This window comes from Opisthorchis viverrini, assembly GCF_000715545.1.
Source record: "Opisthorchis viverrini unplaced genomic scaffold opera_v5_383, whole genome shotgun sequence".
In the NCBI taxonomy this organism is placed as follows: domain Eukaryota; kingdom Metazoa; phylum Platyhelminthes; class Trematoda; order Opisthorchiida; family Opisthorchiidae; genus Opisthorchis; species Opisthorchis viverrini.
This window is the reverse complement of record NW_008752043.1, coordinates 89,483-103,422: the sequence shown is the minus strand read 5'-3', so window position 1 is coordinate 103,422 and position 13,940 is coordinate 89,483. Positions and strand designations below refer to the sequence as shown.

The window sequence follows — 13,940 nt, the reverse complement described above, 5'->3', positions numbered from 1 at the left end:
GTCACCCCCACCCTTCCCTTTTCCTTCTCACTCCCCTAATCCGTTTCCCATCAGAACTCCCCGGATCCCGCTGACATCGCACACCTGCCCCTGCAGGTAAGACCAACTAAGCCCAAGAGCAACCTAATCAACCATCGAGTTTGCCTAAACCCAAGCAATGCGTAGAACAAGTCACAGTTATCACAACTTGGTATCATCATACGTTATTTTTTACTTAATTCTGGATTGCATCTGATGCATTGGAGCCAAAAATGCCTCTCATGGTCACAGCGTGCATCGTTCGGAGTACGAACATCTGACGCACTTAAGGATGCGCGAGTTTCCGCTCTGTTTCCGATGCATAACGCAGAAACAGCCGCTCTCCATTGCTCCAACTTATGGACACATTTTTGCCAGTGTCCGGTGACCCTTCATGTCCGCCTACGAAGGTGTTCCATAAGCTTCCAACCTGTTGTCATGATTTCCGTTCATTTATATCCTATGATCACTTACCTCAACGCGCCATCCATTTGGATCTAAAAGTGGCGACAGCTTTTCGCTCACATGTCTGATTTGTTATCCTCCTTCGCAGCCCAACACCCGAAAACCACCCGTTTGATTGAAACACTTGTGAACCGAAAACATGACTTATGGGATTGCTCATTCCGATCCACCAAATTTTGTAAGGTTGTGCAATTCGCAGTGCAATGCATTGCCCTACCATCGAGTGAGTCGCTTTTTCACAAAAGGTCACCAGAATGAGCCACTATTGATGTATCTAACAATGGTCTTCTGTATGGAGTACCATGCCTCGGGAAGAACCTCCCTCTATTTGGTCATGCGGGAGCAAGCATTTTGACGCTATTCTAGTGAAACAAATTTGTCTTGTATATTTGTAATGTACTGCACATAAGGTTGCTGAAAATCCATCGACAGCCCACGACCGGTTTCGCCCTTCTTGGGGCTCATCAGGTAGGCCTGGGAACATCATAAACGAGAGATTCAGCTGGGTTCCAGGTGAGTCTCTCGAAAGAACCAAATTAGTTTGCAGATGAGTGTATATTCGCTAAAAGGTTCTTGTCTTCGTAGACTAAAACAGTAGACACTGGTTCTTCTGCCAAACAACCTGTATTCGTTTTTGGCCAGCGGTCTTTCTTTTCTCCTGATAAACGCACTTTTCTGCACTCATTACATTAAATGTTGTAGTTAGAGTTCCTGTTCCTCATTATATACGATCTTCCTTACGTTTCTTTGATGAGAACAACCCATGACCCCAAGAACCAGTGCGTTGGTTACCACAGTGCTCAGCAAAGACCGGAGGCAACACCAAACCAGTGACGTGTTAACTTTTTTGCCTTCAGTTTTCACGCATGCTAAATTCAGTCCCTGTGGCAAGAAACCAATATTTCAAGGGTAATTTCGTTACGCTATTGAACCAAAGCGCATATTTCGAGCAAGTTTACTTGCTTGGCAGGGCGTTTTTGGTCTAACTTCTGTCCGTTTCTGAGACTTAAACCTTCTGACTACCTACTTACTGTTATTTTTCATCTCGATTACCGTGATTCACTGGCAGCATTTCTGGCTTCAAAAGGCGGGATCTTACTTAGGGTGGTAGGCGTTTAGTCTGCACTTATTTGGCTCACCAAAAACCCATCATAACTTTTGCTCCTTTCGTAACGGTTTCCTTCCAAAACAAGAAAGCATTCTTCAACTCATGACATCAATTTAAGAGGTCTTATCTTTAAGTCGTCTAAGTGGAGGTATATTTTAGGGTTTGATGTAACAATTTAGCGTCGTCGTTAATAATAATAATGTTTATTCCAAACTTGTGGATGACACCGTCAGATATGATAATTATGTTACAGTCGGAATAGAAGCATGAACAGCAGGGGTTTGGGGGAAAAGGGTGTTGGAAACAGGGACGGTATCATTGGGGGGCACGGTCCTAATTAGACGTCACCACCACTAAACAGGCACGGGCGACGAAGCACAGCTACCATGCGTTATTAGAGAATATTGAGCAGGATCAGATCGTTAGGATTTGAATATGGCGAGCAAAACAACAAAGCAAGGGAAGGCAAAGCAGTAGGCTTCCTGCCTGATACACGGCAAGAAAAGCATAACGGTGAAAAATGAGGAACCAGGACGTCAGATCAGGTGAAGCAGCAGAATTAGCGTCATCCGGCCGGTTATGTTGAACTAAAACCTAAAACCACATACAAGGACTCTTGGCCTTGGATTTTTGGGTTCATGGCGGGGGTCTAAATGTGTAAGTGTGGATTACGAAGTTGGGTGATTAGCAAAGTGGATAAGCGTTGATAGGAATCGCAGGAATGTGATGCACAATGAAACTGAAGAGACCCATTGATGTCGCTGTTTTTGATAGGGGCACAATAGATCATTGGAAGAGTGACATGATGACAACACGCAAGCTGGCAACACTAGCTGTGCAAAAGGTGGTTGAATTTTGTGGGAAGCACAGACACGCAGAAATGGTTAAATCGAAACGAACGTTTCTGAGGATTTGGATGAATATGTCCTAGACGCAGCTGGGGTCAGGCGGGAGGCTTGTAGTTAATGGAACGGATGGGCGAGAGGGTGCGGTCGAGAGTAGGAATGGAACAGTTGCGGGGATGCTACCAAACTGGGTATGGCAAGGCCGTGCCATCGTTGGCCAGACAAGCTCCAGTTTTTGGATGACCCCGGAACGTGCGTCGCATTTAAGGTGATTGGGCTGGGATATGCGGTTCTTTGAGCAGCGGGATTCACTTCAGGCTGGCCAAGGAAACAAATTGGAACGAAGCCGACACGGGATCTCTTGGTTTTTGATCCCTTGGAGGACCCTGATTTGTAGATCATAGGCCAGGTGGGGTGGATAACAGCCAACCAGGTCGTCTAAACCGAGAATTGCCGAATTTCAAAGCTTGAAATGACGAGGTGTGCAGGATGAGATTAGTAGAGCATGACAAGTTTGAGGGGACATCAGTCGGGATAATGTGAATTAATATACATAGAAAGAAAAACTTGACGTGTTCTGTGAGTAGGGTGATGACAAGTGATTATATGGAATAGGAGAGGGATGGGTTTGTACATAAAAGACTAGCGACCACGGGTTGGCCTTACTACCATACGATATTAAAGTACAAGGAATTTAGTAAAAGCCGATATAAGCACGCAGAGTGGTGTTGTTGTTAGGGAGTAACGGCTGATTGGGGTGAACTTACGAGATAACTGGTTGATCTGGTATCTATTACGTGGGTCGTCAGTGCCAGGAGAGAAAGTGAGTGTAATAGAAATGGTCAACAATCCCTAAATCACTACCATCAGCTGCAACTTAACAAATAGTGCATGGCGATGAAGACTTCAGTGTCCAATCCTGGGAGCAGCATGTGTAGTTATTCTCAGTTTGATCGACGAAATGAGCATTGGTGCGGTGTAGCCTCTGTTCTGACGAAGGCAGATGCAGCCATCCTCGTCGATGTAGGCCAAGGACATCGAAACGTATCTTCAGGTTATCTCAGGTACGTTTTTTATTTTTGTTTTTATCTGTTATGATTTTTTGACAGAGGAAAGGCCAGTTTTTCACACCTGTGGTTTGTGGCTTTGCCCGATAAATAGCTCAACTGAGGCGAGTCCAACACCAGCAGCAAAAGGGGTCAGCAGTACCTTTTTTGTTTTCCTGAATTTAAAGGCTAGGCTCAGAACCAGCGGCGATGGGCGATGCACCGATGCTGTTGGAGGGGTGGCGAGCATGTGAACGCACCTTGGAACGACGTACCATGGCGACCCTCCTTGCAGGGCGTACTCGTCCACCACAGAGGGTTTGAATCCCGCGTACATGCAACCAGGTCTGCAAGGTGGAAAACAATCCAAGCAGTCATAAATGCGGTTGGCGCATTATTAAATATTCCAAGTACCATTTTTTCTGGTCGGGGGAAAGCATGGCCAGTAAAGACAGCTCGTTCAATTCGAACAAGCAAACAGCATACAGGCGCTGGTACAGGCGAGTCGCGGATGAGGAGTAAAATGACTGCTGCTAACAAGACATGGTGATTGAACGGCTAGTGTACCATGGCTAAACGGCGTCGGGGCATTGATGTGCGCTAACATGTCAACCAGAAGCATCCCGCAATGTTGTGTATGAAAGTGTTTAGCTGTGCAATTCATCAGATGGATACATACATATAGGCACAGGTAAGCTCTGGTAATGAGGAAAAATCTGACTTCGGTGTGGTTTTTATTAGTTAGGGTTAGGCTGAGAGCACTTGTCACTAGACAGAGCCGATAGAGTAATCCGAAGTAGAAACTTGACGAGGACGAGGTATGCGATGAAAGGAAAAACCACCAAGCCATTAACAGAGCATATTTAGATTAAGTGGGCGCTTAAGCCCTACAGTGACTTGAAGAAGAAAAGGAGGTTGTTAGGGAGTAACGGCTGATTGGGGTGAACTTACGAGATAACTGGTTGATCTGGTATCTATTACGTGGGTCGTCAGTGCCAGGAGAGAAAGTGAGTGTAATAGAAATGGTCAACAATCCCTAAATCACTACCATCAGCTGCAACTTAACAAATAGTGCATGGCGATGAAGACTTCAGTGTCCAATCCTGGGAGCAGCATGTGTAGTTATTCTCAGTTTGATCGACGAAATGAGCATTGGTGCGGTGTAGCCTCTGTTCTGACGAAGGCAGATGCAGCCATCCTCGTCGATGTAGGCCAAGGACATCGAAACGTATCTTCAGGTTATCTCAGGTACGTTTTTTATTTTTGTTTTTATCTGTTATGATTTTTTGACAGAGGAAAGGCCAGTTTTTCACACCTGTGGTTTGTGGCTTTGCCCGATAAATAGCTCAACTGAGGCGAGTCCAACACCAGCAGCAAAAGGGGTCAGCAGTACCTTTTTTGTTTTCCTGAATTTAAAGGCTAGGCTCAGAACCAGCGGCGATGGGCGATGCACCGATGCTGTTGGAGGGGTGGCGAGCATGTGAACGCACCTTGGAACGACGTACCATGGCGACCCTCCTTGCAGGGCGTACTCGTCCACCACAGAGGGTTTGAATCCCGCGTACATGCAACCAGGTCTGCAAGGTGGAAAACAATCCAAGCAGTCATAAATGCGGTTGGCGCATTATTAAATATTCCAAGTACCATTTTTTCTGGTCGGGGGAAAGCATGGCCAGTAAAGACAGCTCGTTCAATTCGAACAAGCAAACAGCATACAGGCGCTGGTACAGGCGAGTCGCGGATGAGGAGTAAAACGACTGCTGCTAACAAGACATGGTGATTGAACGGCTAGTGTACCATGGCTAAACGGCGTCGGGGCATTGATGTGCGCTAACATGTCAACCAGAAGCATCCCGCAATGTTGTGTATGAAAGTGTTTAGCTGTGCAATTCATCAGATGGATACATACATATAGGCACAGGTAAGCTCTGGTAATGAGGAAAAATCTGACTTCGGTGTGGTTTTTATTAGTTAGGGTTAGGCTGAGAGCACTTGTCACTAGACAGAGCCGATAGAGTAATCCGAAGTAGAAACTTGACGAGGACGAGGTATGCGATGAAAGGAAAAACCACCAAGCCATTAACAGAGCATATTTAGATTAAGTGGGCGCTTAAGCCCTACAGTGACTTGAAGAAGAAAAGGAGCCAACTTTGGTTTGGTTTTCATCAGTAGAGTTAGGCCGAGGGCAGTAGTCGCTAGACAGAGCTGATAGAGTAATCCAGTGTCATCGCCGTATGTTATATCCACTTCCGTAATTAGCAAACATGGTGCTTCCACTTTAACTCTAATTGGTTTATGGATAAACCTGATTGGTCTAAAGAGCGTATATTCACCGGCAGAATTACAGGAGTAACAAAGTTGTGTTGGCAGTTGCCTTTCTTCTCCAGAAAATTGCATGGGCGAGACAGCTAACTGCTCTTCATTATCTCTGATAGGATGCATTTAAATACTGCATACGGTATAGTCAAAACAGACAGAACATAACGGACTGACACTGCCTTAAGAAAGCGCAAAATAGGAGATATTGCTTAACTAAAAGCGTTCTAGATGCACGCAAGTGGGTGAGCTTCAGATGCAAATTTACCGCAGTGATCACGCCCAATTATTTTGAAACAAAATCGGAGGATACTGACACTATTTTGCACCGTGGAATCAAACTTTTAGTTTGGACGTTGGTTTGAAAATAAACATCACTGGAAGCCTTAGTGACATTTTCATAGAAATCTGGGCTCAAAACCTTCAGCGGAGGCCAAAATGAGTTGTTTCGTCTTTGAGGTTGTTACTAGGTTTGATGATTCGGTGGCGGAGTGGAAAGCACCTACGGATGAGTAGGTTAGTTCAAGACGATTGTTCTGGTGGGACAGAGTAGTTAAAAGCTGGATCACTGGATCTTGTTTGTTTTTTCACTGCCTTTCGTTCGTTCTACTGACTTTACGCTTGAAGACTTAGTAGAAATTAGATCAATGCAAGACAAGTTCACGAAATGTGCACAAATAAATGCGTGGACAGCAAAAGGCGGAATAAAATGTCTTGTTTTATGGCCTCCACTAAACAATGAAAATAAAATTACAAAAACGGCAATTCCGTGTAACTCCTAAAAAAGCACTACATAAGATTTAACAGTCCAAAAGAACAGCAGGTATATAATCTTCCAGTGTGACTGGACGAGATGGCGGACCTTTATATGCAGATTCTCCGCCGACATGCTTCTGATATGACAATATTTATTCATAATACTCCCGCGAGCATCGCCAAATTCCTATGACAGCAGGTTTCTTGCACCACTTCCTAAACTGTTAGCATACAGGAATACTTGACCAGGGAAAACAGAAGCGAAAATAAGTTGAATATCGCAATGTAAAGACTTTTGACAGCGGGTCCTCGGACAACCACACTAAGGACGAGTTCATTCTAAACCGGTGAACATTTTCGCCCGGATTAGGCCAACCCGGTTTTCTGCTGCAATTTCTGTTTGACTGGTGTTCGTTTAGCCCCATATATTGCCACAGCATCTCCATCACACCTACTTTTGCATTGACTTGCCTACAACAGTGGCACTAGCGAGTTTACCTAGTTTCAGGTTGAACCATATTTTCAAGACAAATCTCGTCATTCGCTTCCACTTCGAATCATTCCTTCCCCATCTCCATTTTTGCTTGTTATGATTCTGGCCATTTCCTCGACTGCCCAATGTCACTCACGGCCTACAATGGTTCTCACGTTTGGCTCATGTCAGCCGATATCATCTTTGAACTTGTCGGACCTCATGCATATTTTCCTAGCTTTTTTCGGTTCCCGCAATTGCGATGACTTCTCATGTAATAAGCATGCCGCGTTGGTTGTACCTTCCTCTCCGTTGTCGTTGTTGGCTGCCTCGTTCAGGTTCTAACGACCCGGTGATGCTTCAGTCAGAGCGTTCCCTACAAATTGAGGAATAAACTTATTATTTCATTGGATATCGCCTACTGTGTATGACATTGTTTATGGCATTTGCGGATACTCTTCAGTATCCGAAAATCATCCCAGTCGTGCTTTACTCTTACTGCAGGCGTATGATCATCCTTGACGGTGTGTTAACCGAAAGTTGGGAATAAACAATATTATCATTCATACGGAGCGGAAACAGGACAGGTGGATTGAGAGTTCGCGGATTGATGAATGAAGCATAATAAAGAGGCTTGTAAATGCGGAGCGGGGCCATATCGTGACGAGGCGGCGACGACTGTGGTGTGGCCTTTCAGACTATAAAGACGCTTTAACGCGCGTTTCTTTATAGTGAACGTGTCAGTGATAACAGATGCTATAATAAGCGGTAGGTGTACAGAAGTAGCAGGATTGAGTTACGCAAGACCGGAATGCCGGTAGTATATTTAAGTTAACAGAGAGAAAAGAATATGATATGGGCATAAACAGGACAAAATGTTCCGTTTTCTAGTGTCATCTGCACCGATTGTCGAGAGCAGGAGTACAGGTAGCCGTCCTTAGACGCGTGTTCCCATACCAAAATCCTTACATACTTTGGGGTCCACCTCATCAGACTGGCACTGTCCTTGGCATGATTTCGAATGAGACGTTTCTCTCTTTTCTCCCATATTCTGCTGTTACTCTTTCGCATTCATCGCTTGCACTCACTTTTGATGTTTGTGACCATGCTCTTCAAAAATAAATGATAATATGTAGTTGATAAAAACGCATAAAATCGGAGATGTAGAATAAGGATAAGGGACATGAACCAGCGAAGAAGCTATTGTTGTAATTGGTTCCTCTTGAAGGAAGAGCCAACCCCGTATGGCTTAAGAGGGATGATGCGTTCTGATAGTTGCAGTGAGTTTGGCTTTGAGAGGAAGAAGACAGAGGAAGATTAGAGGTTGCGGGGGTAGATCTCTCCGTGGCCTGGTGTTTTTTAAGGCGATTTTGGCATTTATAACCATTTGTTTGCCGTTTTGGTTTGGCCATGTTAGATGGTAATTAACAGATTGGCGGTGGTTCGAATGTAACGGGGCGTTGAAGGAAGAGCTTTTGCGAGCATTCATGGGAAGACTGTGGATGCTTTCGCGTAAGAGTTGTCAGAGACGAAGTTTCGCACAAACTAGCCATTTGAGTGTAGGATGCTCAAAGATCCTGGCAGTATATCTGCAGTAAGGCATTATCGGTTGGTCAGTTCGTCTTTGGCTGTCTAGTGGTGATCGTTGGTGGACCATTTATTGCTGTTTCTCACAAAACCTAACTGATACCTCTCAAATGAACCCGAACTTCATCTTCTTCGTCAAGGTTCCAATTTTCCCATAAAATCACATTTTTACTGGTTTACGAATATTCCGTCAACCCTTGTAGAAGAACAGACACTCGCATCTTAAACTTTGATGGTTGCTGCTTCTAATGCGGGGTGGTGGCACGCCTAGCGTAGCTTGTAGATTTTATGCTGCATCAATGCCCCTTGCTGCGTTTTGTTCGTCAAAAATTTATCTAATGAAAATTTTAAACGTTCAAGGATAGGTCCGATAATAACAGCTACTGATAAACTTATGATAGTTTTGCACCAGAGGGGTGGATGACGACAGAAGACATTTTCCGATAAGCCGGGAACACGATCGGTTGTTGGAACTAACACGTGTGGTTATAAACGGAGGCACCTTCACCGTTGCTTGCTGTCACGATGGTCGTCAGTCGCATAAATGAAATTCATTCTTACAATGGGCCACTCATGCGAAGAATACACTGAGTGCAACTTGTGTGCAGCACTGACGCCGAAGGAAGTTACGGAATCATTCGACATCCAGTCATGTTGAACGTAGATTGAGGTATGCGAACACTAGATTTCTTTATTTGCATTTTGTTTTCCAGTTGGAAGAAGGAAGAAAAGGTATGTACACAAACTATTAATATTGCATGCGGAGGCAAATTCCTGAGCAAATAACTCCTGTTTGTAATTCAGATGCACTAATTAAGACAGGATAGTTTCGGGCAGCTAATTTCAGACTAGATATTTTGGGGTTGCCAACAAACAAACAGTGCCCGTTGCAAAGAAAGGTGCATGCAACCTGTACATTTGCGGTTGCTGGTGACAATCAAAACGAGTGAAAATCACAGCAATAACCAGGAAAGGTTTGGGTTGATGCACCCTCGATCTGAGCCATATTAGACATCAGCCAATAAAGTAATAACCAGGAGACGGCGGCGGCGCTTGGTTAGATTAGATCACGTTTTGCGCATTTGCGTTTGGCTTAAGCCAGGTGTCCAAACCTAGGTGAGAGAACGTTGGCTCATTGATTGACAGCACTCTGGTGGAAGTTATCCCAGCAATGGCAGAGCTTTGTAAAATCTAAAGACCATTATATAGCACATACTGCAACCTACGAGCTGAAGAGCATAAAGACGGTCCGAGAGAACTCCACATATTGATAAACGCGGTAGCCAAGACCGTAGGACAGTCAGTTGATGATGCAGAGTGTGCCAATGAGCCACGCAAACGCTGTATATCCACCGGGTTAGACAACTCGCTAAGAAGCGTCGAGAGGTGTGAAAAATCGGTTTCCATAAATCGGCCGGAACATTCCGGGTCGGGTCTCGTTTCGTTTAGTTGCCTCTTTCTCTCATTGTCTCTCACAACTAGCGTCTTGAAGTAAAGTTAGTTTGTAGATACCCAGTCACCCACATGCTCACATTCGCTCACCGGATCACGAGGCTTGTCCTTTTTTATACTCGCAAACCACGTCATAGTAAGGTGGCTCATTGGACATCGATTGTCTGTACCGTCCAGTGAGCCCAGCAAAAACTCATGTGCTACCGCACCCACGTACACGCAAACGTGTCTGTACCGTCCAGTGGGCCCAGCAAAAACTTATGTGCTACCGCACCCACGTACACGCAAACGGACCGACATATAGGGAAACCGAACACAGTCGACACACAGATTCGAGCGTTTGGGGTGAAAGGAATCAGCCAAACACTCCAAGTTCACGAACAGTTATGGAGTACACGTAGCAGCCAAACTGCGGAAGAACCACATTCCCTCCGTTTGGACATTTATTAAGGGACTATCACACAAGATAAGTTCCCTTTTGACTTGCTCCACATTTTATATTGCCCTTTATGTCATACATGCTGCCAATGACTCCTGTAAACTGCTGTCAACCACACTAGAGACTGTTATTAGTGTACATATCTTCTGATTCGTATTATGGCCATCATCAACAGTGCACTAATAAATTATCGGCCTGACCAGAGTACTTGCTGGTTGAAGGGGTTTTTCAGATGATTGTGACATAATATTGGAAAAATTTGGCGCTTTCGAATTATGGAATTCCACCGCTCTCTGGCATTTGGATACTTGCATCCGATTTTTTTTGCCGATTTAATAAGACCTAAAACCCTCTCCTGTTTCACAGAGGCGCAAGCCCGTTCTCAAGATTTTATTACACATTTCGAGGTTTGGGTACATCACGTTGCATTATTCAAACAAGGCACATGCTCTCGCCGCGGTTTGCATGTGCGATTTCTGTGACAGCATTTTTCGGATTCTGCCAATGTTTTGATCACTTTATTGCTCGGCGTTGACCAGTGTACGCTGGACTATGGTTGTTTAGCAAAACAAAACAAAACGTATCCCTATAGCTCAATACGACAAAAAGAGGATTTCCATAAGATTTCAACGACGATCAGAGGTTCGTGACTTCAATGTGCAGTAAGTAAGTTTGCATTGTTTTCATTCGAGGTTTTGCACAAATCCATTCGATGCATACGCCACACGAGAGCATTTCATGCGAGACCACCTTGGAAATTTGTCCGTTTAGACAAACCACGAAGGGGACAGATCATAGCATAGGCAATTTATATAGAAACAAATGTGGGATTTTTGGCAAGCAAAACACCTCAGGTTTTGGACAGTTAATTTTTTCCTATCTTCTGAGTGATCGGCACCGTTCTGAAACCAACAAAACGACAGTACCTCTTTGTGGGTAGTATCACGAATCTGTGGTGGTTAACGGCCCTATGGAGTCTCTAATGAACAGAACAATTACCAATGTAAGCAAAATACAAAGTCACAAAGTAAAGGAATCCAAGTATATCTTGACTCACAGTTCAAAATAGAAGATTCCGTAGTTCCGTATACCGTTGAACCACCACACCAAGAATAGTTCTATCTCCCTGGTATTCCAGATCTCCGGTGATTGAAATATTAATCCACAAGTGTGAATATACTAGTCCAGTGTTTGCAGCTGAAATGTTTCTTCACGTTTAGTGTTAACGGCGGTCAAATATAGCCAACCGTCGGTCACGACAACGGTCACTCAGCAAAAGTCTCAAAGTCACGTTGGAGCCAACAAGCGGGCGGTAGCAGTTGCATTTCAGTAAAAAAGACTTTTGTACAGCGATGTGACTGATAAAGATGGGAAAAAAGAAGGTGAAACTGAGCATGAAAAGAGCAGTTTACAGGTGCTACAAATCGACGTGTTAACCAACAATTTAAGGCTAGGTAATGATATTTCAGCCTCTCATCAAACGAGAATAAATGTGGTTGGTAACACCATTGAGCTTTCTGTCCACAACTGTGAGGTCCCTCCATGTGGACTACAACTCTTAAAAGCATGAAAAATTTGCACTGTAGCAACCGTTCATCCGGCTGAAAAGTCTTGTGGGATGATTCCCAAGCATCGCCGAGACCTCATGATACCTAAGTGGGGCTGAGACGTTTGGACAGGTACTCTCAGCTTGAATGCCCGATTGCCTTAGTCCATCAGGGACACGTCATAATTTTCGAAAGTTCAACTTCATTGTGCGAATACTGAGAGCCACTTATGACCTCTGTCGCTGACCGATTTGAAAGCATTGGGTGAGGGCGCGTTTTTCAGACGCGTTCAGGGAACAGTCATAATTTTCGAAAGTTCAACTTCATTGTGCGAATACTGAGAGCCACTTATGACCTCTGTCGCTGACCGATTTGAAAGCATTGGGTGAGGGCGCGTTTTTCAGACGCGTTGTTTGACCCTGAAAAAGATGCTCACCGCCCTAATTGGGCGGACTATAATGTGTGTCACCTTCTCTCTCTATACTAATGCATGCTTAGAATACTTTTTGGTGTTTTGCATCCTTCATACAGAACGTACAAAGCCATCAAACGGCGGGATTACCAGGAAGTCGTGCGTCCATATTGTTACGCTGAAGGTATTGATTCCTAGGTTGTACTCGGGATGTATTGGGTTGTTTTCGGGTTGTTCACTACTGTGGAACTATTTACGGATATGTTCTTGCAATGGTAAGGGTGAATGAACTTTTAGAAGTTTCAGGTTTCCGTTCTACCATGAAATGAAAATTGTTTTTGTCATCTGGCTGGTTACTCCGGCGACATCAGGTTACAGTTTGATATACCGCCGACTCATTCATCCAGAACTGTCCAAACGAGAGAACGTAAATCCAGTTTGCTCTTCAAACTCTTCAGGAAATTGATGATGCCATTAGTAAGGCCACCGAGAAAGGTTACACAAAGGTCGTTGAATTTGGGGCGAAGGGTCTTAATTATGCTGCGAAAACGTTTATTACTACTGCCTTGATGGTGAGTAATGTTCTCCCTCCGAATACTCCGTACTTTTATGTGCCAGTGTCCCGTAAACTTATTCATATGGCTATGAACATGTCTTGGCTTACGTGCATTATTGTCAGTTGTATTCGATCTGTCAAAAGCGACTCACTTAAAAAACAGCTTATCACAATCTGTCCAATACCCCATCACGAAAGTATGGAGGGGTGGTAAAACATTTTAGCTCGAGGATGAGCTGAGGAAGTTAAACTGGTTATTACACGTTCGTTCGGCGTATTCCCCGTATGAGCACGCTGGTTCTAGTGGCCGCAGTTCTAGCTGACGATGGGGAAAAATGGGATTCAGGACGACAGCGGTTGAGAGTTGGAAGTGATGATTCTAAGGAAAGTGAGGTTGGTTGACTGCACTCACTGCTTATCTTTTTTGGCGCAGATGTGAAAATCCAGTACTCGCTACTTATCTGCTAGGGAATCCACGGGATCCTTTATGCGTAGTGACTTATAACGTCCGTACTCTATGTCATACTGTCAAACAAGCAATGCTCACTGAAGCCTTTTACTCCCTCAAGATTGATACATGATACCTGATACTCCGAAACGCGCATACATGACCCAAGCGTGGTTATGCATCTCAAAATGCCATGAACAAACAGCTGTTTCACATTCCTCCCTCAGTTTGTCCGGTGATCTAGAAGCGATGGTTCGTGGAATATATGGCGTGAGAGTCTCAGTCAGCCCTAGAGCTGAATGCGTTTTGCTGGCTTGGAGCCCAGTGAACAGTCGCCTCTCAACCTTCCTGTTGTCCAGGTCAATCAACCTCAAAGCCTCTCATCATCATCATCATCAATGACAGCAACATCAGTGATGCCACTGATGCTTAACTGCCGCACAACCATAAAGTTCGTTTAGTTATATATACAT

The 13,940-nt window shown here is 44.5% G+C and overlaps 1 protein-coding gene across 1 annotated transcript in view; it reads left to right on the top strand.

Annotated features, from left to right (window-relative positions):
- Positions 1-12,442: 12,442 nt before the first annotated feature.
- Positions 12,443-13,940, top strand: part of T265_10587 (hypothetical protein) — a gene marked incomplete at both ends in the record, with an annotated part of 39,609 nt that continues 38,111 nt past the window's right edge. The window contains one exon of the mRNA XM_009177004.1: positions 12,443-13,035. Within this exon, the coding sequence (XP_009175268.1) occupies positions 13,033-13,035 (3 nt within the window). The remainder of the gene's footprint in view (positions 13,036-13,940) is intronic.